Source organism: Diplotaxodon limnothrissa, linkage group LG20, assembly GCF_057381915.1.
Source record: "Diplotaxodon limnothrissa isolate DT_005_m linkage group LG20, D_limnothrissa_male_GT1.1, whole genome shotgun sequence".
In the NCBI taxonomy this organism is placed as follows: domain Eukaryota; kingdom Metazoa; phylum Chordata; class Actinopteri; order Cichliformes; family Cichlidae; genus Diplotaxodon; species Diplotaxodon limnothrissa.
In genome coordinates, this window is record NC_140615.1 from 3886867 (window position 1) to 3910504 (window position 23638).

The following is a 23638-nucleotide window of genomic DNA, read 5'->3' on the forward strand; positions in this document are numbered from 1 at the left end:
CATTTTTATCAAACTGGAACTGTTTTGCTGTAGAATACTTGCTGCTATATTGTGACTTGCAACAACGTACCTTTTTCTTAACTCCATTTTTTTTTTAGAACCCGTTTAAATAAAATAAATAAATAAAAATGCGGTGCTTCACAAGCTGAAGCTATTTATTATGTAACTGAAGATTTTCCTTTTCAGTGTCAACATTTTGCAAATCAGTTTGAAACGCTTTGAAAACAGTCAAAAGGCGATTTACAAGTTTCCAGAGAGTTGCTAGAAACACTACAAGCCACAAACATAAAAAACAAAAAAAAAAGAAAGCAAAAACCAACCTTGGATACCAAAGATCATAACTGGGTAATCCACCCAGTTCTTTTGTCAGTAAAAAACAAAATAAACAGTTTGTCTTATTTTACCCGAGCAAAACTATTTCTCACACTTCATTGACTGGTCATGCATTTGAACCTGTTCTTAAAGTAGAAGATTTCATTATGAGTTTTAGCATTCGTGGCTGACGATGAGTAGCGGAATTTTTCATAGGCTTTTTGTACGTCTGTTTTACTCCAGGGTAGTATGATCTTTGACGCGTGACTCACAATGACGTCACTACAGGAGCCAATGTGGAGGTGGCCAAGAGCGTCGATGAAGAACTCTGCAAAAAGAAAGTATTCCATTTTCCACAAGCCTTGATTTTGTGCCACTTTACTTTTTTTCATTGCGAAGAAACTCATCAATGTAATTTCTACAAGTTCTATAAGTTCTACACAAGTAACACAAATTCCTTAAGGATTATTGAAGTATTGTGATTCTGATAACAATTAATAACTCACCTAGATGGGCCTGCCGTGCGAGGCGCGGGTCAAATCCAACCTGCTGCACTTTGACCGTCCGCGCCATGAAGAAGTTGATGACAGCATCAGCTACCACGCAGTTGGGAAATCCTTTGATGGCATGGTGGTAGCCAAGTCTGATATGTAAGCAGTCACCCTCGTTTCCGCCATCCTCCACCGATATGGTGTGACGATAAGTTGCAGTGTAACCTGTCACCTCTCTGACTGCACCACCAACCTGAAATCAGTAAGACAATAATGTTAAGGCAGAAAAGATATGCATGGTTTCAAGAAGCAATACGTTGACTAGGCCACCATTGCAACTTGGATCTGGGCCCTATTTCTGGAGTAGTGTTCAAAATTTTTAAAAATTACAGAAAAACAAAAAAACAAAGAAAAACAGTCTGACAACTGTGAGTTTCTTCTCTTCAAGAAAGGCTGATCATTGATTTAGGGTTGTGCGTCAGTACGGAAAGAAAGCCATTGTTAGCAGTTTTCAGTTCGAGCACAAACTGATAGAAGCTGGCTTAATCGACTTTGTGAATGTTGCTCCCCAGTTAACCATGTGCATGGGCAGCCATAGAAAGCTATGATTAGCTACCAAACCTGGTTTTACCAAGTAAAATGCTAAATCTGAGCACATTTTAATGAGCACTAAATAGCTGACCTTTGCTTTTCACTGGTAGTTAACAAAGTTAACAAAACACAGCTTCACAGTTTTTCCAAATGTTTTCTGGAACAGACCAGGTTTCTTTTTTTGGAGACCTGAAAAGCACTTTGGATCAACTCCTGTGGCTTTAAATCTGCTGTAGAAATGACAATGACATATTTTATTCAAGCATTTTCATAGTTCATTTGAGGTATATTTTTGTTGTTCCAAAAAAAAAATATTATTTAACACCTTTCAATAGGTAGAATATATCATATGACTGCCTGAAAACAGTCTATAGGTAATCGGATTGCTGAAACGACTAACTGAGCAATAACATTTTGAAAATCAAAGTTAAGCAATGCTGAAGATATAACATCATCTATTACAACTGAATCCTTACTTTCACTGTTGTATGAGTTATTCATATCTCATGTAACTGCATATTCTTTGCCTAGCTGAAAGGACTCTGCCAGTGACCTCAGTCTCTGCGCAGTCTCTGGATCTGTCTGAGGGATTTTCCTCCTTTAGTATTTGTTTTCTTTTGCTGCTTGTTCTCTTTTTTGTGCTTCTTCCATATGCGGACATAAAATGGTGTTATCACAGTAGAGAATTTCCTTTCTACGAACTATTTCCAGTGTTTTCATTTCCATCTGGAAAATCCCTTTACAGGATGTCTGTTTCTGACTCACACAGCCTGTGTGTCAGTGCTCAGAGTTGCCCTTGAATGGAAATGTAAATAATAAAAAGAAATCCAAATTTTTTGCAAAGTGCACATATGAGAGAATAGTAACTTGAAAAGATTTCCAATTTTGGCCAATTGATAATGTCTACAGGAGCTGATGGACAACCAATCCCACAGGGTACCCACTCACAGCCCCCCAGCCTCCACCTTCCCCCAACTTCCTCAGCCTTTGATGTCAACAGCATTCTTTTGCATTCAACAGTTGCAGCATTCCTGTGTCCTTGCTGCTGTTGATATCAAGTGCAGAGGAAATAAATAAGACAAAACAGAAACATAGCAAGTCATTCACAGCTTGGGGAATATTTCCTCCTGTGAGCCTGAGCAAAATATGTTTTGATCTTTATTTTTTTGAAAGATAATTTAACTATTTTGCATGAAAATAATATCTTACAATTGCTTTTTCCCCCGCAAAATTGTGATTTTGAAAAAAAAAAATCGTAAGTCTTTTGTAGTGCACATCGGGTCATGTTTTGATCACAGGATGATGTGGTGTAATGTAATGACATCGTTTCCATGTGTGGATTTCTGAACATTAGAACTGCATCTGAACACTAAAACATAATTTTAAGCAATAACTTCTCATAGTCAAGCTTTTTGATTAAACTTCAATCTGCTGACCCAATAGTCACCTAAATGTTGTTAGATCACATCACCCATGGCACCAATAATGGTCATGCGTGGTATGACCGAGCTGAGTGAGGAAGAACTGTTGAAGATGAGTCACAGTCGGTGCTGAAAGGAGATGGCACTAAAGGCACTAAAGCAGGAACAGGAAAGCAGGGGCATAAATGACGACATCCAGAGCCCTATACAATACTTCTTATTCATTATGGATAAGAAGTATTGTATAGGGCTCTGAAGTTGTGGGAATTGGTTTCTCAAATGCCATACAGGACAGCGGCCCATCTTTCTATGGTCTCAGCAGATTGAGACAGCCTTGTCGCATACTGTTTAAGAGAGGTCTCACCTTCCAGAGGGAATTATTATTTTCCCCTTACCAGAGACATCAAGATCATTTGTTACTTTGATCTTAAAGAGTCTGTCTTAATTTACTGAACTGACTAAAACAAAGAACCAGTAAATGCAGATTCTAGGTTATCTGAGTTTTTCCACAAACACTGGTATGTTTTCAGTTTAAATGCTATCTACAGAGATGAGCTGATCTGTCTGTGTTTTATGTGCTTTGACATTTGTCTTTCTCAAACCTTTACTGTTTGATCTTATCAGAGAGCTACCGCTCTTGGCAATTGTGACCAGGTGTTCTGCTTTCATGTTTCATGCAGATTTCTATATGGTTGAAACTGAACTGACAAAGACAGGAGATGTGTGTGTCTAATGCAGTTATAGCCCCAGAGGGGCCGATGGCGCGATATGGCAGCCTCGCTTCTGTCAGTCTGCCCCAGGGCAGCTGTGGCTACAACTGTAGCTGCCTCCACCAGTGTGTGAATGTGAGAGTGAATGAACCTTTCCTGGGTTGTGAACACAGCAGAGCTGGCAAAGAAGGCTCAGCAGAGACTTTATTTCCTGGAATCCTCAGGAAGCACAACACCCCCCAAAAGCTGCTGGTGTCCTCCTATCGTTGTTCTATTGAGAGCATCCTGTGCTACTCCCTCTGTGGTTTTCCAGCTGCACGACAGCGCAGGAAAAAAAAAAGTTCAGGGGATTGTAAATATTGCCCAGGGGATCATGGGATGAACTCAACCGCTTTTGCTGTCTCAGGAAAGGAGGAAATATCATAAAAGACTCCTCAAACCCCACTCATAATCTTTTTTGAACTGCTGCCATCAGGCAAAAGATACAAGAGCATCAGAACAAAGACTAATAGACTAGATAGCAGTTTCTACTCTCTAGCTGTTAGGGCTTTGAATTACAAGTAATCACCTACAATTCAACCTGGCAAATAGTGCAATGGATGACATCCTGTGCTATAGTGTTTATGTGCAATAAGGTTCTATTTATTATTACTGAATATCATGCTCTAATTTTTTATTCTATTCTTTTGTAATTATACTTAAACTTTCTTTTGATACTGCAATTAATTTTGTTATACTTGTTACAGTGATAAAGGTGTGTGTGTGTGTGTGTGTGTGTGTGTGTGTGTGTGTGTGTGTGTGTGTGTGTGTGTGTGTATAAAGGTTCTTATTTAGTTTTCTACACATGTCTTCTCATTCATAATGATATCATGTCTTCTTCTGACCTTTCACCTCCATGTTCCAATGTCTGACTTCCCTTTCACAATTTTAAGTAAACTCTAGACTCATCTGTCTCTCTTCCTCTTTAAGTATGGACACAGGTTAAAAATCTATGGTAGTGGTTCAGAGTTACCGAATTAAAGTTTTGTTTTGGAAGGTAAAGTTACCGTAGTTTTCTCAAATCCCACTAAAATCCAAGTTAAGACAAAGACATTAAAGAAACGATTTGGGTTTTAGCAACAGAATTGTTTAACTTCACTTGTGGCCACAAAATGTGAAACGTATCAATTCCTATTATTCTGAAAGGAAATGTCACATACTCTGTTAACCCAGCCTCCACAAATGTGGTAATAGAAAGCCCAGAGATGGACTCACAGAGGTTGACTCACAGAGGTGGACTCACAGAGGTGGACTCACAGAGGTGGACTCACAGGGATTGCACAAATGGTGCTTGACATAGAGCTTTCAGATTCATGGCACCCACAGAGGGGAAAAGTGAACTGCTGAGTTTTAAGAGGATGTGGAATGAAACTTCTTTTATTTTTTTTTAACATTTTGCGTTTTCAGAAAGGACATTTACTGGTAAAAGCACAAATCACCACACACCTTTTATTTGTGCGGTGGAGTACCCATGTTCTCCATTTCCAAAATTTTCAAAAAGCAAACAAATATTAATTTGTTGAGCTGTGTTGTGTTTGTTATGCCCTGTGTCTACTATTTCTTGCACAAGCTCATTTCGAACAAAAACAAACTGTAACAGTTGTTGAAATGTTAGTATGTGACCACTAGGCAGAGCTCTTGTAATGATAATGTAATTAACACATTTTATTTTGTATGTTTTATTTTTATGTTGAGCATGTTAACATTTTCCTATTTGCATACCGGATTTGTGTACTGTTAATTTGATACATGGTAAATAATCGGTTAACGTTTTCTAAGTTTAAGGTAAGGGCAGAGGTCACTTCCTGTTTTGGGAAAAAAGGTCAGAGAAGCTGCTCATGGTGAATGTCAAAGAAGAAATAACAAGTCCTAAGTTCCAAATACACCGTTTGTCTACTTGCAGGCCAAAGTGGTATGTTTGTTTATATTTGCAATATGTTTGCTGAAATATAATTTCCTTGTACATTTGCATTCACCAGTTCTACGGTGTACCCATGTATGTTAAGAGAAGCACAGTAAACATCAGTAAAGAAGAACTCTCGTGCCTTTCGCGTATGTGTGCAAGCCGGCATACAAACAATTACATTGTTTGCATTCGTTGCCTGCATGGTAGAACACCGTGGACAAAGAGGACAAAATGTGTCAAATATACAAATTATCCATCAAAAGTTGTAGCATACTCCAATTTTTCCCGTTATTTATTGCAATTTGTGTCATGAAGCCCAGTGAATAGCTTGAAATGGTACAAAGGTCAGTGGTGAACTGCCAAAGGTACCCAAAACGGAAAAATAATGTACATTTCAGAATTATGCAAAAAGGCTTTTTCAGGGAACACAAAATGGGATAACAATTTAAAGCTGTTCTGCAGCAATGGAGGTTGATCAAGCTTTGAAAGCTGGTGCTACTAGTTGCTACAGGTTTTCCAGCTTTTCTGGATTACTTACAAACCCCCTCTGTCTGCATAAAAGCAGTGTTGAAACACACTGTGGTACCATAAGCTCGTGAGCATCAGTTGAACAGTATTGTACTGCAGAAAGTAGTGTGTTGCTAGCAAAAAAAAAACAAAAACAAAAAAAACGTTCCCACAGAGACTTTGCAAGGAAAGTCAACGTGTGCGTGAGTACAAGTAAAGGGACTCAGAAACTGGGACAAACTGACAGGAAGAGGTCTGGCAGACCCAAAGCCACAACAGCTTTTGTGATAGGCGGCTAACAGGAAACTGCATGATTTTCAATTTAAAAATAAATTTAAAAAAAAAAAAAAAAAAAAAAAAAGGAAAAATTTGGGTTTTCTAAAACTTTTGACTGGTAATTCAGATCTACATCACCACTGCACTTCCAAAACTGGCACCCAAGACTTGTCATCAGGGCAATTTCAGGGAAAAGAAATGTAAAACGCAGTCACCATTTCCCTTCTGCTCCTGACTTTAAGTAATAAATAAATAAATGAATGAATAAATCAGAGGTGGGACCAAGTCATTGTTTTGCAAGTCTCAAGTAAGTCTCAAGTCTTTATCCTCAAGTCAAGTCTCAAGTAATGTCAGGCAAGTCAGTCGAGTCTCAAGTCACTGGTGTAAAAGTCCGAGTAAAGTCACAAGTCTGAAATTTTGAATTTCAAGTCCTTTCGAGTCATTAAAAAAAACGAAAAAAATAATGTTGCAGTTATGCTAAATGTAAATATTAGACCATGTAATTTTTAAATCTGTGTTTTTCTCAACACATGACAAAATAGTGAACTTAGAAAATATACACAAATTGTGAAATTGCACCTCTTTAGAATGCAGCTCAATTAAACCTAGCTCCAAGAATAATTTTCACCGACATTTCTGAGATAAGCTGCATGTTATTCTTGGACGCGGTTGTAGGACCGGTGTTGTGCCAAAAAGTGATTGTCTGCCAAAACTGATTTCCGGTATTTGCCAAAAACTGATTGCTCGTATTTAAACTGCTATAAGTAACTTGTTGGGCTATAATATGTGAAACATATGTCAAATGCATCCCTCATGGATGACATAAAGTCATCTTGAGCCACAAACAACATTCGTGTAACAAGGTAGAAGCCGCAATCAGTTTTTGGCAGTGACTTTTATATAACCTTTATTTATGCAGTTAAAAGAATCTCATTAACATTAAAAATGTCTTTTGTAAGAGGTAAGTTGGCCAAGAGGACAGCAGACATGGCAGCAAATATTACAATATTTCTGTAAAAATATTTTAAGTGGGGATAAAGGACCGGATTGGTTATACTGTAAGTACAATAGCAGAGAGTTGTAAAGATACTTGAAAAACAGATATTGTTTTAATTCTCTATATAACCCCTTTGTAAACCCTGTTCACCGAAGTCTATTTACGAACATACGTAAAGATATTACACATAAAAAATACACAGAAACATTGGAAATCAGTTTTTGGCAGACAATCACTTTTTGGCACAACACCGGCTTTAAAATCGCATGACAAAAATATCATACATAAATAAATGATATTTTTTTAAAAATATCATTAAAAAAAAAACTGCATCACCAACGTAGCCTGGAAAACATTTGCTAGTTAGATGAAGTCAGCTATCTCATCGTAGCATATTTATATGCATATTTATAATCATACGGTTCTTGGAGTGAGTGCATACACTCATGAAGTTTAGTAACTTCAGGTCACTGCAACAAGCCCAGGTACAGTTTACCGACGGATGGGTGCAGGACTTTGAAATGCACCATGTAGAAAGTACAGACCATCGTACGAACAAAGGTAAGTTTACCAGTCTCACAAATCGTCTTCATAAATACACATTCGTTAACCGTTTATTAATAGGACCTTTGAGCTCAACGGTAATTAATTAGTAGTGGAAATAATTTCTGGTACGCGTTACAGAAATGTAGCAGTGACAATAATATTGTATGCTGTAATCGTACTGGACAATTAGTGATACAAAACAACTGTTTTACCCTGTGAATAAAAGTATATGTTTTTGTTAATGTACCATAATAACAGAAGCGAAACACAATATTGTGTCAGGATAATTCACTATTTATGCACAATAAACAAAGGAGCATAGCGCGACAATTTCTGTTCAGCGCCAGACTTGCTTGTAACCTATATCACCAATTATGTTATGAAAATGACGCATTAACTACAACAGCAGACTGACCTTTGTGTAAATGCTTGGAGCAGACTAACCTGTGAGCTGGAGTGTTCTAGGACGTTATATTTGATCTTTGAATGGCTGCAATCCAGTCGCGTCTTTGTTACTTCGGAAACATGGCTCGAACAATTTCTCTTCAACGACGTAATCCGATAACAACCGATCTCTTTACCCGTCGGCTTCCCGTGGCTGTCATGCGACCGGCTATTGCAGTTAATAATACAACGGCTTCTTGCCATTTTTGTGTTTCTTTTTATCGCTGTGTGACTGATTTCAATTGAAAGCCTGCGTGCGCTAGTACCTCTTGCCACGAGTTCCCAGAATCCTTTGCGGTTCTACCCGTGAATGACGTCACATTTTCAATCTCTATATAATATGCGTGTTAAATTTTATATTTGGGGTAAAATATCAAGTCTTTTCAAGTCAACCGGTTCAAGTCCAATTCAAGTCCCAAGTCATTGGTGTAAAAGTCCAAGTCAAGTCACAAGTCTTAGAACATTTTTTCAAGTCAAGTCTAAAGTCTAAAATTAATGACTCGAGTCTGACTCGAGTCCAAGTCATGTGACTCGAGTCCACACCTCTGGAATAAATAGAAACATACAGTGGCAGAAAATTATGACATGAAAAGTTAACTTGTAAAATACAAGTTAATCTTGTAAAATGGTAATTCTAGTGATTAAATTTCTTTCAGCAACAACTGAATATTCTGCTCATAATCAAAGATTGTAAGGGCACAGTGACATTGCGCTTTGCTTTTCTAATTACTAGTTTGCATATTTGCATGAAGTTTCAGGCCACTCCTTTAAGCTCACTTTAAAAACAAAACAAAACAACCAAACAAACAAAAACAACTGCATCGTCTTACCAGATCCAGAGTGGTCTTTTCTAGGATGTCCACCATCTTCTCCAACTTGGTGTTTGCAGTAAAGATGAAATCATCATCCACCCAGAGTACATATTTGGTGATTACCTGAGACACTGCCAGGTTTCTACCTGCAAACCAACCCTGTATAAACAAAAGCAATCAATAATAGAATAACCACAGTAAAAATGGCAAAGCAGGATCCTATTTGAGGAAGCAGGTCAAACTGACTGAGATAAGCAACTCTGAGTTTTGGTTCCAGAACAGTTTTGGGCAGAGAGGAGAAAGCGATTATCAGGGGAGCTCTGATACTAGGATTCACCATAGCAACAAGTAAATAGGTGGCACAAACTAAAGATAAAAGTATTAAGTTTGAGGGCATTTTTAAATTGAATAAAAAAAACTAAAACAAAGTAAATATGTTGCATTTGGGTCCTACAAATAAAGTAAACAAGGTGGTTAAAGTGAAGCAGAAGGGGAAGAGTTGGAGACCAACTCAGATTGTTGGAGACCAACTCAGATTGTTGGAGACCAACTCAGATTGTTGGAGAAAACCTGCCAGCAAGCAGGTTAAGTTCACAGTCTGTTATTCCAGTTATTGAAGTTAACTCTCTTTCTGGAACTCCCAGAGTGTCCTTCATCTCAGGCTTAACAAACTCAGAGTTTTTCACTAACCTTGCTTCCTGGAATAGGGCCCAGGTCATTACATACAGAAACAGTAACTTGTTTACCTTTCCAAATGGCATAATGTAGTGTTCAATATGAGGACCAGTCACGGGCTGAGGGTGTTCATTATCATCTGCTATCACAATAGTGACGGTGGGATAATATTTTCTTATGCTGTCAATGAGATCTTTCAGTTTGTCATAGCGCAGAAAGGTCTTGGTGGCGATGGTAACTAGAGCTGTAATATTGTACTCTAAGGGAAACAAGAACAACAAATTAAATACTCATGTGACTTTTAAACACTGTGCATCAAAAAGCTAAACTTTACATGTGTTCATAGTAACTGCTCACGAACCTTTTTGGTATCCCGAGTTGTAAAGTTTCGGATTGTTTCTGTGTTCAATTTTGATGGTGAAAAATGACTGGTGATCTTTAGTTGCAAACTGAACTGCAGAATGAAACAAACAAACAAAATGATAAAGGCCAGCTGCAGAATTTATGGGCAGTTATCGTTGTGAAAATAACCTTTGCACATGAAGCTGTAAGCTGCATTTGCCTAAGCACAGCCCCGCCCTCAATGACATGTCTTAAAAAAACCCCACTGGGGAAGCCTTCACTCACCTACTTCATTGGCTTTTAACACTTACATCACCACGGACTGCCATTTGGCTTTTTCTACCTTTAAAACCCGGAGAGCAGCCAAATGGCTTTTAGCTAAGCTTTAGCTTCAGCCAAGTGGAAGCTAAATTGGCTAGTCATTCATATGTATATTAGGTTGTTACCTGGGAATTCTGGAGGGAGGGGAGTGGGGGTGTGTGATTGAGGGGGTGGGGGAGCTGCTAAAAGCTGTGCACTTCCTTTTGTGTTTCATCTTGATGCATTCTCAATCATCCAGGGAAATAAATCTCCAAAAGTCACCAACTTGGAGTGTTTCAGTTTGCCATCTTAGGGAGAAATCAACACACATGGGTGTAGGTCCTTTGTTGCTGAGATTTATTGATAAAAACAGTACAAAAAATCAACCATTTGTACACATTTTTACAAATAATTATAAAAAGTGAGTGAGTACATTTCAACATTTTCAGCAATCACTCACAATCCTGGCACTGCCATGGTATCTGTAGTCTGCATTTACCACATGTGTATCTGTTGCAGTGAACACATCGCACAGTGGCATGATTGTTCTTGCAATTGTGTTTGACCTGACACATGGCTCTTTTTCCAGGGCTCGGTGTGGAGGGTTGTGTCAAAGTGTGGAGCAGGGAAATTATTTTACTGCTATTGTTAAATAATAAATATAATCTGCAGCATGGATATTGCATTCAGGGGTTGAACAGTGTGTGTCTTTCAGAAAGGCTAAAAGTCACAGGCTGACAGGAAACAGGCTTGCAGAGAGTTTGCAGAAGTGAAAGTTATTTTGAGCAGCAGGCTAAGACGAGGCTTTAACAATGTAACAGATAGCTTTAAGATGGCCTTAAGATGTTTATGATGATGTTGACCTTGTATTTCAGGTGCAGTTATGACTATTTTATACACAATGCATATCTGTGCTTATTAAAGAGTTGGAGCTCGGTCAATTAATTGGGGGTTGGAAGCTTTGTTCGGCGCGATGTCCGGACAATCTATTGTGCAAGTGACTTGGAGCTATAGAAGGTTAAAACTGCGTACATGCTTACAAAACACTTATATCAGGTCATTTTATATTAAGGTTTTAGTAGAGGTTCTTGGTTAAAACATTTATTTAGTAGAAGACATACACATAGTCTCAGTGAGCCTCTGGTCTAGTGAAAGGTCAGAAGTGCAACAGGTGAATTGAGAAAGAGCATTTGAGGACGAGACACAGACAGTTAGTAGGTGAAGAGGTGACACAGAGAGCATGTGAGCTCGTGACACACACACATGAGTTAGATTTATTTAGAGGAGAGAGAGATTAGTCATGTCTGGATTGTAACGGTGAAAGTGTCTCGGTAAAAGAGGAACCGTCCTTGTCTTCTCGGCAAGAAAGAGGAACTGAAAGGTTGACCGGAGGAATCGGCCATGAAAATAGAAGATGATGTTCTGTGTTAAAAGTCATGGTTGTTTTGATATTGACGTATGTGTATATATCCTGTCTGTGACACATGAAGGGGCGTCAGTAAATCAAGCCCTGATGGTATAAAATATCTGTTCATGCTTTGATTAAGTCGGAGATCACTTGCTGTCTGCGTACAGAGTGTTCTTCCCACACGTGTGTATTCATTAAAATCATTGTTTGACCAAGATCTTCTGGACCTGCTTGTTTGTACTCTCCTTCCTCAATTTTGAACCTTAACAAAAGGCAACTGTTCTTTTCTTGCCTTCTTCGCAGCTACATGAGAGTGAGCTAACTCCCTTGCAAGCTCCACCAGGAAGTCCACCCGTCTTTCCTTCGTCCCGGAGCATGCTTGATACAGCACATGTGCATTCAGTGCTGCCATGTCAATCATGTTATAAAACACGGCAACTGGCCAGCGCTGTGTTCCTCTGCGGATAGTGTACTGTTTTTATCAATAAATCTCAGCAACAAAGGACATACACCCATGTGTGTTGATTTCTCCCTAAGACGGCAAACTGAAACACTCCAAGTTGGTGACTTTTGGAGATTTATTTCCCTGGATGATTGAGAATGCATCAAGATGAAACACAAAAGGAAGTTCACAGCTTTTAGCAGCTCCCCCACCCCCTCATCCACACACCCCCACTCCCCTCCCTCCAGAATTCCCAGGTAACAACCCAATTTACATATGAATGACTAGCCAATTTAGCTTCCACTTGGCTGAAGCTAAAGCTTAGCTAAAAGCCTACCAGCCATTTGGCTGGTGGCGGGTTTTAAAGGTAGAAAGGTAGAAGCCTGGGACTCCTACTTGACCATGTGGTCAAGTTGAATTTCTATTGGAACCTTCTGGACAAGAATATTCCTCAAACATTACATTGGTCGACTCCTTTTTATTTTTGTTGTGGTCAGTCCTATTTGTATATATTAGAGCTATTTCTTATACTTTATAAACATTGTAATATATCGATTTATTTAATTTAGTTCTGAGTATTCTGATCTGATTAAAGTAGTTTCTTTCTTGCCTTTACAAGTGTGACATATGCTGATGTTATCATCAACTAGGAGCTGAAAAAAACTGAATAGTACACTTACATTTTAACTTCCTGAAATACATAATGAGTCAAGAAATAGCAGTAAATGTAAAATGCACACGGCTGTCAGACTGCCATCTGTAACCTCCAGTTCACGGATATCATCTATCATTCTGTAATGGTTAATGCTTAGCTAGCATGTGTAAGCTCTTTAATCAAATACTGTCAATGCTTTAAAAAAATCTACTTGAGTTTAAATCTCCTTAAATTTGTATTCTAATGCCCATTTATTTATTTAATAGATAAGAAAATAATTGCTTGTATAAAGTTACGTACCAAACTTTGCCTTCCTTTCGTCTCATTGTGGGTGGGGGTGCACTAACTGTTTATATGTTCAAACAGGTTCATTCTACATTGCACTTTTAGTATCAGTTTCATATCCACATCATAGCTTTACTTGTGTCTGCTGTCTTCGGATGAAACACGATGTTTGTATAGGTGACAAACTGCAGTTGTTTGTTCAGAGCAGAGAGAAGAGGACTCGACAGAACCATGTTCTTCTCTCCCACTCCCTGGATGGAGACCATGTCCACCTTAGCAGCAACATCAAAACTTCCAAGTGTTGCAGTCAAAGATACCTGTTACAGGATAAGCATTGGTTGCAATAAAGAATTAAAAATAATCATATTTAAAATGATGACAAAAAAAAAGTGCAAGACAATAATTGAGGCATTACCATGTGAACTGATCTTGTTTCTTCTTTAAGGGCTAAACCTGCAGAGAAACGGTTATTTTTGGAGACAAAGTGAAATTATATAAATAGAAGATTTAAAAATATGCACCCATTTAAATAGCAGTTTTATTTCCTCTTTTTAACAAGAAAGTGCTCATGTAGAACACAGACGGTTAAGTTTTGTTTTGCTTTCTGTAGCTTTAAATAAAAAGACCACACATGCACTTAACCTTCCTGTGATTGTTCTGCATCCTGTATTATACCATGCACAGTGTTTTCAATCAAAGTAGGGCCCAGTGTAACTGACCTTTTAAAGGTAAAAGTTAGACTGGGTTTCAATGTTTTTTTGCATGTTAAATATGCCTTTACCAGGAATGATGATTGTCTTTAGGGGTCGCACCAGCACCCCCTGGGTAGGATACTGAAGAGGACTGTTGGCCTCAGCTACATTAAGCACATCTGCAGGATTGTAGGACCTTTGGAAACATGACAATGATATACACACACTACAACATAAAAGCTGTGAGTTTTTACAGTTGTAGTCTGTACACTTAGAGCAGTACAATTTATTTGATCAACTCAGGCTTGATAGTGAATTTAACAGGTGACATCTAAAAACCTAAATTCACGTATCCTCTTGTATATCTAAAATAAATAAAATATCTTACTTTAAAATATGATCATAGACAATTGCAGATTGTATCAAGAATGCCGTTCTGCTAAGTATATTAAAAGCCTCTTGGACGAAAAGGTTGCTTGATGTGGGAAAATTTCCAGATTGTCATCTAAAATCTTATAAACCATTCCTTATTTAATCAAAAGATGCAAAACATGCTTCACCTTTCTTGAAGGTTGTTGTACTCATCAGCTCTGTGCTGCTTTACACTTTCAGGATCAGGGTGGAGCTCCAAAAATGCTTGATCAAGATTGTGAGCCCACACGTGTGGAAAGAGCAGATTTGACAATGGTAGGTGAAAGGTTTCTTCATCAGCCTGGCATACGCAGGCATTTTGAGCCAAATGACTGTTGGAAATAACAAAGAGTTAAGTAATAGGAACAAAAACTTGAATTTAAAAGAAAAGGTCACACTTACACACCTTGCCATTTCCTCCTTTATGTGGTAGGAAATGTTCTTATAACCATTTGTGGCGTCTCCAATTTTCCCAGTGAAGAATTTTTTAATGGGCGTAACCTGGCTTGAGCTTATGTCAACTTCTTTGCTGCTAGGTTTCCAAAAATAACAGAGGGCGACCAGAAGAATTCCACTAAGCAAAGCAAGTTGAACACACTTCCTAGAACTGTTGTGCATCTAGAAAGAAAATTTGTATAGATATCATCAGGTTGATAAAGCAAAGTGGCTTGGGAGGGACAGACATTATGTGTTTCACACTGGAATTACTGTGTTACTGGAATTACTCAATAGGATAGGAAATAAATATGAAAAATTAAAAAGGGTAAATTTAACTAGGAAGGAATAAAATATAAAAAAATGAAGGTTAAAAATGAAATAACTGTACAACAAAATACACAATACACAGTATAGAACTATATAAGAATGTATGAAGAAATATAAATAAATATATATATACACAATAACAGCAGTTTGTCGGTATCATAGTTTCTGTGGGATTTAATAAACAAAATCTACAACTACAGAACCTGTGTAGATAATCATTTGAAAGGCAGCAGGTCAAGTCTGTAGGACCATCTGTGATCGTTTGTAACCATCAATTAATCAATGTTGGTCTTTAATAGGTATTTTTATATAACTGACTGAGCTACATTGGCTGCTTCTCCAGCGGACGCATAATCCTAACAACTGAAGTCTGAATGTAGCTGTAAATGGTTATGTTTGTGAAAAATTGTAGATCTGCTTTCATTTAATGTTTCCACTTTCCAAGATATTGTCAAGAAAATACAGACTTACTGACTTGCCAATTTAAGATGTCAAATTTGTGCTTCCAAAAGACACAAAAGGAAGTGTTATCATAATTTAAAGGAAGGAAACATTTTTTATTAAGAAGGAAACACACAATGCAAAGGAATAGATCAGCCTGACTACAGTAGGGAAGTTTAATTAATGTCTTTGATTTATTTGGTCCGTATTCTTCCCTCCTAATTAGTTCTTACTTTTAGAAAACATGACAATATTAGTACAATTTTGCTGTGCTGACATTATCATTTAAAAACTAGAGCTAGGGTTAATGTGTAGTGTGCAATGTGTTTGCTCTTTCTGTCATATGGAGGGCAACTAGCATTGCATGTGGGAAATAACTATCATTTATTTACTTGCACTCAGCCACTCATCACTGGCTGATAGTATTTCCTGCTTTATAGCCGGAATTATTGGATATGTCAGGTAATGAAACTAGCTTTTCGTTTCAACCTTCAGGAGGAACAGGTTTTTACCACGCACTGTGGTTTGTTGGAGGTTGTTACACTGTAAAAACGATAACTAGCAATTGTTGATTTCACTAAAGTTTTTAAATTAAACTGACTTAGAAATAAAACTTTCCATTTACAACCTAAAAAAGCTTGTCTACCCAACAAATTTCTTTCATTGTTGTCCTAACTAAGATTTTCTAGACAGCATAACAAAGATTATCAACTTTTGAGCAGAGTTTCTGAGTCAAGTTGGGAACCAGTGGGAAACCCCGTAGATGACTGGCACATGTGGTCTGAACAAGTTTGAACTAAACCAAACGGACTTTCAACTGAGCCTGAGCAGACCTGAGCTGTGTGATAGTGGTTTACCATGTGTTCTAGACTAAAAACCTCCTAAGAAAATTTGAACCATCGTGGCTAGATTTGGATGTAAAATGCAATTTTTCGACCATTGAGGATTTTCACTTCTGCAGTTTTGGACAGGTGCTGGAGCTGCCGACCATTTACCCTAGCAGGTAAGCTAACTACATGTGTTATTAAGATTTTCTACAAGCGCCTAGGCTGCATCCTCCTGAGGACCCGGGAGGATGGAACTAGTAAAACACTGAAAAAGGCCAACTATAGCATTTTTAAGTTATCTAAGTGACTTAATTGACCCCCCCCCCCTTGGCTAGCTATCGAGCTGGTGGGTAACAGACGTCTCCGAAAGCGTCGGAGCACTTTTGCAAGTATATGTTGTCTTAATAAACTGAACAGATATTAGCAATTTACACAGCTACATTAACGCCTGAAAATATCTTAAAAGTTTATTTTGTGACCCAGAAAGAGTAATATTAAAACTAATTCCACAGGTAGAATTTGCACATGCGCAATAAGGATCGGGGAGTCCGATCCGTAACTTTTTTCTCTCGTTTTTTTTCTACATTATATTGAAATGTTTCAATATTGCAAACATTTTAAGAGATGCTTATTATAAGGAGGACGTATTTCTCGGACGCATTTAGAGGAGTCCACTATGAATTTGGGCAGCCTTCGTCGCGCCGCTGTGTCGTAATCGGGCTACAAGCAGCCTCTGAAGGTTTTAGCTCAGAGAAAGACTTCAGTAGATTCATTGCTGGACATCTCTATAATGACTTTACTGTGAAATGGGAAAATGCTGTATTTTGTTTCTTTCGAAGGCAAAAACAAGAAGATGTTTACTTTATAATAAACTTATTAGTTATCTTAGCTAAATTTTATTTTCACAAATGCAAATACAGTAACAAAAAACCTAATTTTAAACATTACTATAATGATGTTTTATGTTACATAAAATTGATTAGTGGATCACTTAACAAAAAGGCTATGAAAACTATTACCATTTGTAGTAATTACAAATTATTTGAATGTATGTAATTCTTTGTATTACACCCCCTGGCATATGTTAATTTTGTTCTGATTGTATACATGTTCTGTATACTGTTTCTTAATAAAGTTTAATATTAAAAAAAAAAAAAAGGTTTTAGCTCAGAGTAGTGGCCAGCGCAAAAAGTAATGTTTAATGTTAAACACTCTGAAATTCAGACAGACATCACTAAATGACGGTATCTCACACTGGCTTTTTACAGCACTTCTGCCATGGTAAAACTTATTAGCTTATTACCCGTTTTGTAACCAGTTTCAATGTTATCTTTGCATGAAAACGTTATGTTAACCTTGACAACAAACTGGGCCAAGCACGCGTTGTCATGGAGACTCTTTCATGGGTCGGTGTAGGATATGTGCGCCAATTATATGACAGTGATATAAGTAACTTGCATATTGTCTAATATTGTTTTTTCACTTTTTCAATAGTCACCGTTTATCCGGTGCAGCACTGTTACTTTAAAGTAATGTTTAAAGCTGACTTGACAGTTTGTCAGCTGGTGTAAGATTGCCTAATGTACTGTAAGTTAATGTCACACGCAAATTAAAGTTGTACTTCATGCTCTGTATTATAAGATTGCTACATTTTCAGAGCTTTTTACATAATGGGGAAGGAGACAATATTAAAGGAATGATTGTGTGTTGTTGATGTATACTGTGTTACAGATAGTATTAATTTTTCTATAGTTATTGCATTTTTTTATCATAGTAACAAAAAAATGTTTGAATTCAAGCTTGCATTTATGTTACATGTCATGTATGTTATCAATCATATACTTGATATAGTAGACAAGTGGTCATATGTAAGTTAATATGATTCCTTACATATTTTTTTCATGATGTCTCTGGTTTTGGCTTGTTGATGTATTCAGCTCCTGCATCTATGGATTCCTTCTGTGTGTTAGATATGGATGTTTTATCCCATTGCAAAAGTGCTTTTGGCAAAATTGACTATGTCTCTTGTGTTTCAGGGGTGGAGTTCATGCAGTGCCGATTTTGCAAATTCACAAGCTCCAGTCAAGAGACTCTTTTGAAACATTTCCGCCTTCATCACGGACAAGGTGCACATTGGCCATGCATTCACACAGACTTTGTATGTGTATTTAAAACACCTGGAGCATTACGATCACACCTCTCAAGGTCACACTCAATAGTAAAAATCCACAAAAATTCCACATTTCAGTGTGAACATAATATGTATTTGCATATTGATACTGTTTTTTGTGGAGGGTGTTTCTATTCCTGTGCAAAATGTGTATTCATGAGAGATTTTTGAAGTAGGTTTTGCGGTTGATAACACAGTCAGGCATATAACATGGTGCAGACTGTACAAGGCAGCTACCCAGAAATTTTCTGTGCTGAATAAATGGCAATATTTTGGTTATTGTCTTGTTTAGATATCTGAAGAATTTCATCGGATCACAAGCAAAGACCTCCTGGGGACGTTCAATGCATCCCTGGACAAATTTGTGCCTGGCCTGCTGAAACTATACCGGTCTAAGAAGGGAGCTCTTGGTGAGGAGATGGAAGACATCTTGGATAAACTTGATGAACAGGTAAGTGCTCCTTTACCTGACATTTTTAGAAGAGAGTATACCTTTGTCATAACAGAAAAAAATGTTGGCTTCAGCCAAAACACATCAATGGAAATGAATGTCATCAGTCATTACTTTGTTTTTATTTGGCGGTATTTTATTTAATTTGTAAAAAGAAAGTAAAATTGTTAAAATGGTGTTTTGTTTTTTTAAGTTTTACATGTTGCTGGGCCTGATCTGTATTTTATTTTCATTACTATAAGAGTTCTGATTTTGCATTGTGTGTAGGTACACCACGTTACTATACTAATTTAAATGTCTGTTTTCCACTGAATACTCTTTAGACATCTGACATTGTGTCCCACCAAAAGACAGCAGCACTGAGAGGCCTGCCCATTTTCCTCGGAGAGGATGCAACACAGGTTTTCCTGAAGTGCTTAGTAAGTACAAAAAAGTAATGCAAGAAAAACTAGTTGCTATGAGATGTTTTTAAAAGATGATTTAATCCAAAATGGAAATGTACACTTCCTCAGTGCAGTCCAGATAATTTTATGGTGAGGATTGCAGTTGTCATAACTCTCGCTGCTTTTTTTTCTGCTGAGGAGCACCTGGGCATTGTTAGCGGGTGTTCAACAGCAGAAAATATTTTTGTACAAAACTCATCACAAGGTTGGTTGGTGAAAGATATTGTGCCGTTAATTAAAGGAAAATAAGCTTTTTCTTTTTAAAACCTCCATGAGTCAAATGAGCATCATGGTATAGAGGTTAAAGTTAAGATCTTTAGAAATGTATTTTGTCTTTAATTTTTCTTAGCTTTCAATAATTCATATTTTACTTTTCTTCTCTTCAGGACACTGACATTTTGGAACCAGTGTTGAACGGTGCATCAGTTGCCATCCTCACCATCCTGCAAGATGACGATGCCGATACGTCTGTGCGAGAACATGCTGTTGTGTTGGAAGGGGACATCGTGCTACATAACATTCCAGACCTCTCTACTGCCTTGGCATACCTCTTTGGCCTTCTGTATGCCCTCAACATTGATTATCCAAAGCAGATGAGTTTACCTTTGAAGCAATTCAGGGCATCTTTTTTGAACTCGGTGGCTCTCGATGCTCACAGCGCATAAGGTCTCTAAAAACAAAGCTTTTGCTGTGACTGTTAACGGGGAAGCCAGACATGAGTTTAACTTGTTCTTAAACATGTTCAAGTGCATTGTAGAGTCATGTAAAAAAACAAAACAAAACCCAGTAGTTCAACCCCTTTCCCTCTATATAATTGTTCATTTTACCTGATAGTTCACTGTTCATTGATGGTAACATTTCTAATAACTTTTGACTTCTGTAGTTCATCATAGTGAGCCCATGTAAAATGTCAATGTCTGGGTACAAAGGCAATTGTTTGTTGCACTACCCTATTTAGTGTGCAATAGTTAAGTTAAGCTTTTACAGGACAGTCAGGGTGTGAACGTGAATGACTAAGCTGCTGGACACTTTTCTTTTTTTCTGGACTCTGGAATTTTAATGTCTCTGCTGGGGTGCTCAAAGCACCCTAAAGAAACTGGCAACACGTTTTTTTCTGTTTGTTTGCTTTTTTACAGAAATTCACCCCACTGCCCATGACCTTCTGAAATATACTGAAAGCACTGTTGAAAAAAATAAATACGTTTTTACATAACATTCAGTTGTGCTTTGTTTTATTCTATATCTGTTTGAGTGTTTTTTCAAGTACGATAACAGCATACATTTTTCTTTATTTATATTGGTAAATTTTCAACTCACTGGAGTAAGAATTGTATGATTATTCAACAAGAATATCTGTGTTTGGTGAATTTAGGAATACATGGCCTTGGAGGGAATGATTGTATGTTAATTCAACAGGAATATCTTTGTTTGGTGAAGGCAGAAATACATGGCATTGAAACCAGAATTTCTTTGTTAGACTTACAGGATTATCCTAATTAGGTGAACAAGTAGATCCAAGTTGGCAGAACATGAAAATATTAGTTAAGTCAACTACAGTTGGCAGAAGTTGAGAAAACTCAAAAATCTCTTGCATCATGTTGCCTTGAAATTTTAAGTTTTCTCAACTTTTTCTTTTTTACAGTGTACAGTAGCTTCCTTGTATGGCACTTATTAACAGTGATCACTTATCAATCAAGTTTCAGACCGAGGTCTCACACTCAAACATGCCCACTCTCATCTCAGTATTGGATGAACTGGGGGATATACATGTAGCAATGATATTACAAATGAACTGAGTGCTTGTTGAAGACTTCTGCACAGCAGTGTTTAAAGATATAACTTCGCATTTTGGAGTGCTACTGTACTCTTTCTTTCAGGCTTTAGTTTCAGACTTTAGTTTACAAATCAGCAGGTACAGGATGTAACGCGCAACAGTTCTTATCTATATATATCTATATATATATCTATATCTCTATATCTATATCTATATATTCTAGATAATTTTCTTTCTTTTAATTTATCCAGCTGAAAACGTAATATCTTGTATTAAATTAATATTTTATATTAAAACATATATTAAAACATCTTACCGAAATGGGATGCTGTCTAATTATTTTATATTTATTTACCTCTTGGTAGCTTATTTGCAGTACTTATAACCAGGCAAGGCAGCTTTAAAAACAGCTTGCAAACACTTTAAAAAAGTGTTTCTGTTCTTATTGATCACTGAGTCACTTGACGCAACAGATTTTACAGAAAATCGTTGGGATGCAGTGGAACAGGAAGTTCAAATCATGGTCGTTTGAGGAATGTTTCTAGAACCTCGCTGAATCTACGAAGCTCTGAAGGCAAAACCCAGTGCTAGCAAGAGCCTTAGTCAAATCAGCTCAAAGTTAACTAGATCCTGGTACACCACAACGCTTTTTTTTGTTTTGTTTTTTTATTTTTTTGATAAATAAACTTGGGGGCTAAACGATCATTTAAAAATGTTAGTGTTTTTGGCAAAATGAGAATGCTCCGTTTCATATTTTCTTAGACAATTAAAACTATTTAGCACAACATATTCGCACACATTGTAGCCCCATTACAAAGGGAAATGAAAGAAAACCACTGCACTCTGAATATAACCAGCAGCCTGCACTTTTTCAGAAGATATGTGACAGTAATACAGGAAAAAGAAATGTTTCTTACTGTTGCTGCTTCCCTGCGATAAAGACGTTCTTTACGGCGGAGAACTCTCCAACCAGCTTTGCATAGGGTGCGTTCACGTGTTTGTGGGTTCTAGGCTGTCAGTACACGTTACAGCTGACAGCCACACCTCATTTACAAACCAACTGCTTCCGACTGGTCAAAGTGTAAAACATTTTCTTTAAAAAGAAGGCCATTTTTGAAAGGTGCGAATGTCCCCTGAATGAAACCTGATTATTATCCATTCAGTGGTTTTGTAAAATTCATGTGGTGCTATAGTACTGTTACAAATTAATATATTGCCAAAACCACACTTGTTTTTAAGCTCACAATTTACTATAGTAAGGGTTGAAGCTAAAAGAAAATATGTTTGGAGAGTCAAAGGCTTAACATATACAAACATGATTAGAAAAGCCTCGTCAGTACCTACAATAACTTAAAAGTATTATAACCTTTTGGGTCACACCAGCCAGGCCGATTACAGGTTTTGTCTGTGTTCCATTGCTGCTCCCTTGTGGGCGACACAGAGTGTAACTCTGCAGGCCACTTTGGAGGTCTGTGCCTGTCAGAGATTTACAGTTAACAGTCAGGTGAATAAACAACACTGAGACACTCGAGATAGTTAACGTGCTGCACGGGTGAAATACTCAGAGAGCAATCACACCGAACTGCAGTATTCGTTTATTTTCATAGGTTACATCGTCAATATGCAAATATAATCACATTTCCTGTTATGCAGGTCCTGATGCTGTCTGTGTGTAAGCTGTGTGTGTCACGGAGTGTGTGTGCTACAAGTCAATTTCTAAGAATAAGATACAAGTCAACTTCTGCGGATATGTATTTCTGTACTGATCTCTTGCGGTAAAGGTCACAGAGTCAGCTTCTTGTTTCAACAGAAAACTGTCTGGTGAAATATGTGAACATAAGTATAACATAACATTTGAAGCATAATCAAATAAAACAGTAAAAACTCCTTAACAGTGCCTTTTCTTTTACAGTTTTTCCCTCATTTGCTTTGGTGCATTTCTCACAGAATTGATCTCTGCACCACTACTAAGGCTCTTCTCAAAACAATTAGTGCAAACTGCACAACATGGTGGATAACTTGCAAAAGTGAGTCACTTCATCAAAAAGAAAAGTCAGTTGTTCAAAAGAAGTAGTCAATGCTTCAAAAGCAAGTCCCTTAATCAAAACAGATAATATATCCATCAAAAGCAAGTACTTATATCAAAGTGTCAGGGCTGTCACAATTACAAGTCACTACACCAGCACCTTTGGTCACAAAATCAAATGGTTTGAACATGTTCTCATTGTGACGGATTTCTTTGTAGGTGCTTCCCAATGACATGTCAAGTCTGGACAGCATGCACGGCATGTTGAAAACCATAAATTGTAAAGAAAAATCAAGACAGTTCATATGCACTCTTGATAATATTTAATTGAAACTGTTCACAGCATTGTGCAACTGGGGAAATACAGTAAATCAAACATTTTACAGCAAACATAAACTCACTTAGACAGTAAACCTTACTGCAGTAGTCATGAAACAAAAAACAAACAAAAAAAACCAGACACTGCTGCATATCAATCA

At 37.4% G+C, this 23638-nt stretch overlaps 1 protein-coding gene across 1 annotated transcript; it reads right to left on the minus strand.

Annotated features, from left to right (window-relative positions):
- Positions 1-265: 265 nt before the first annotated feature.
- On the minus strand, positions 266-22109 carry b4galnt1a (beta-1,4-N-acetyl-galactosaminyl transferase 1a). The gene is made up of 11 exons (XM_085344476.1): positions 22051-22109; positions 14669-14880; positions 14412-14594; positions 13941-14047; positions 13575-13612; positions 13296-13476; positions 10089-10181; positions 9799-9986; positions 9071-9211; positions 819-1056; positions 266-640 (listed from the first exon to the last, which is right to left on the minus strand). Exons 2-11 carry the CDS (start codon positions 14878-14880, stop codon positions 429-431), a joined length of 1593 nt encoding a protein of 530 aa, XP_085200602.1. The 5' UTR covers positions 22051-22109; the 3' UTR covers positions 266-428.
- Positions 22110-23638: the final 1529 nt, after the last annotated feature.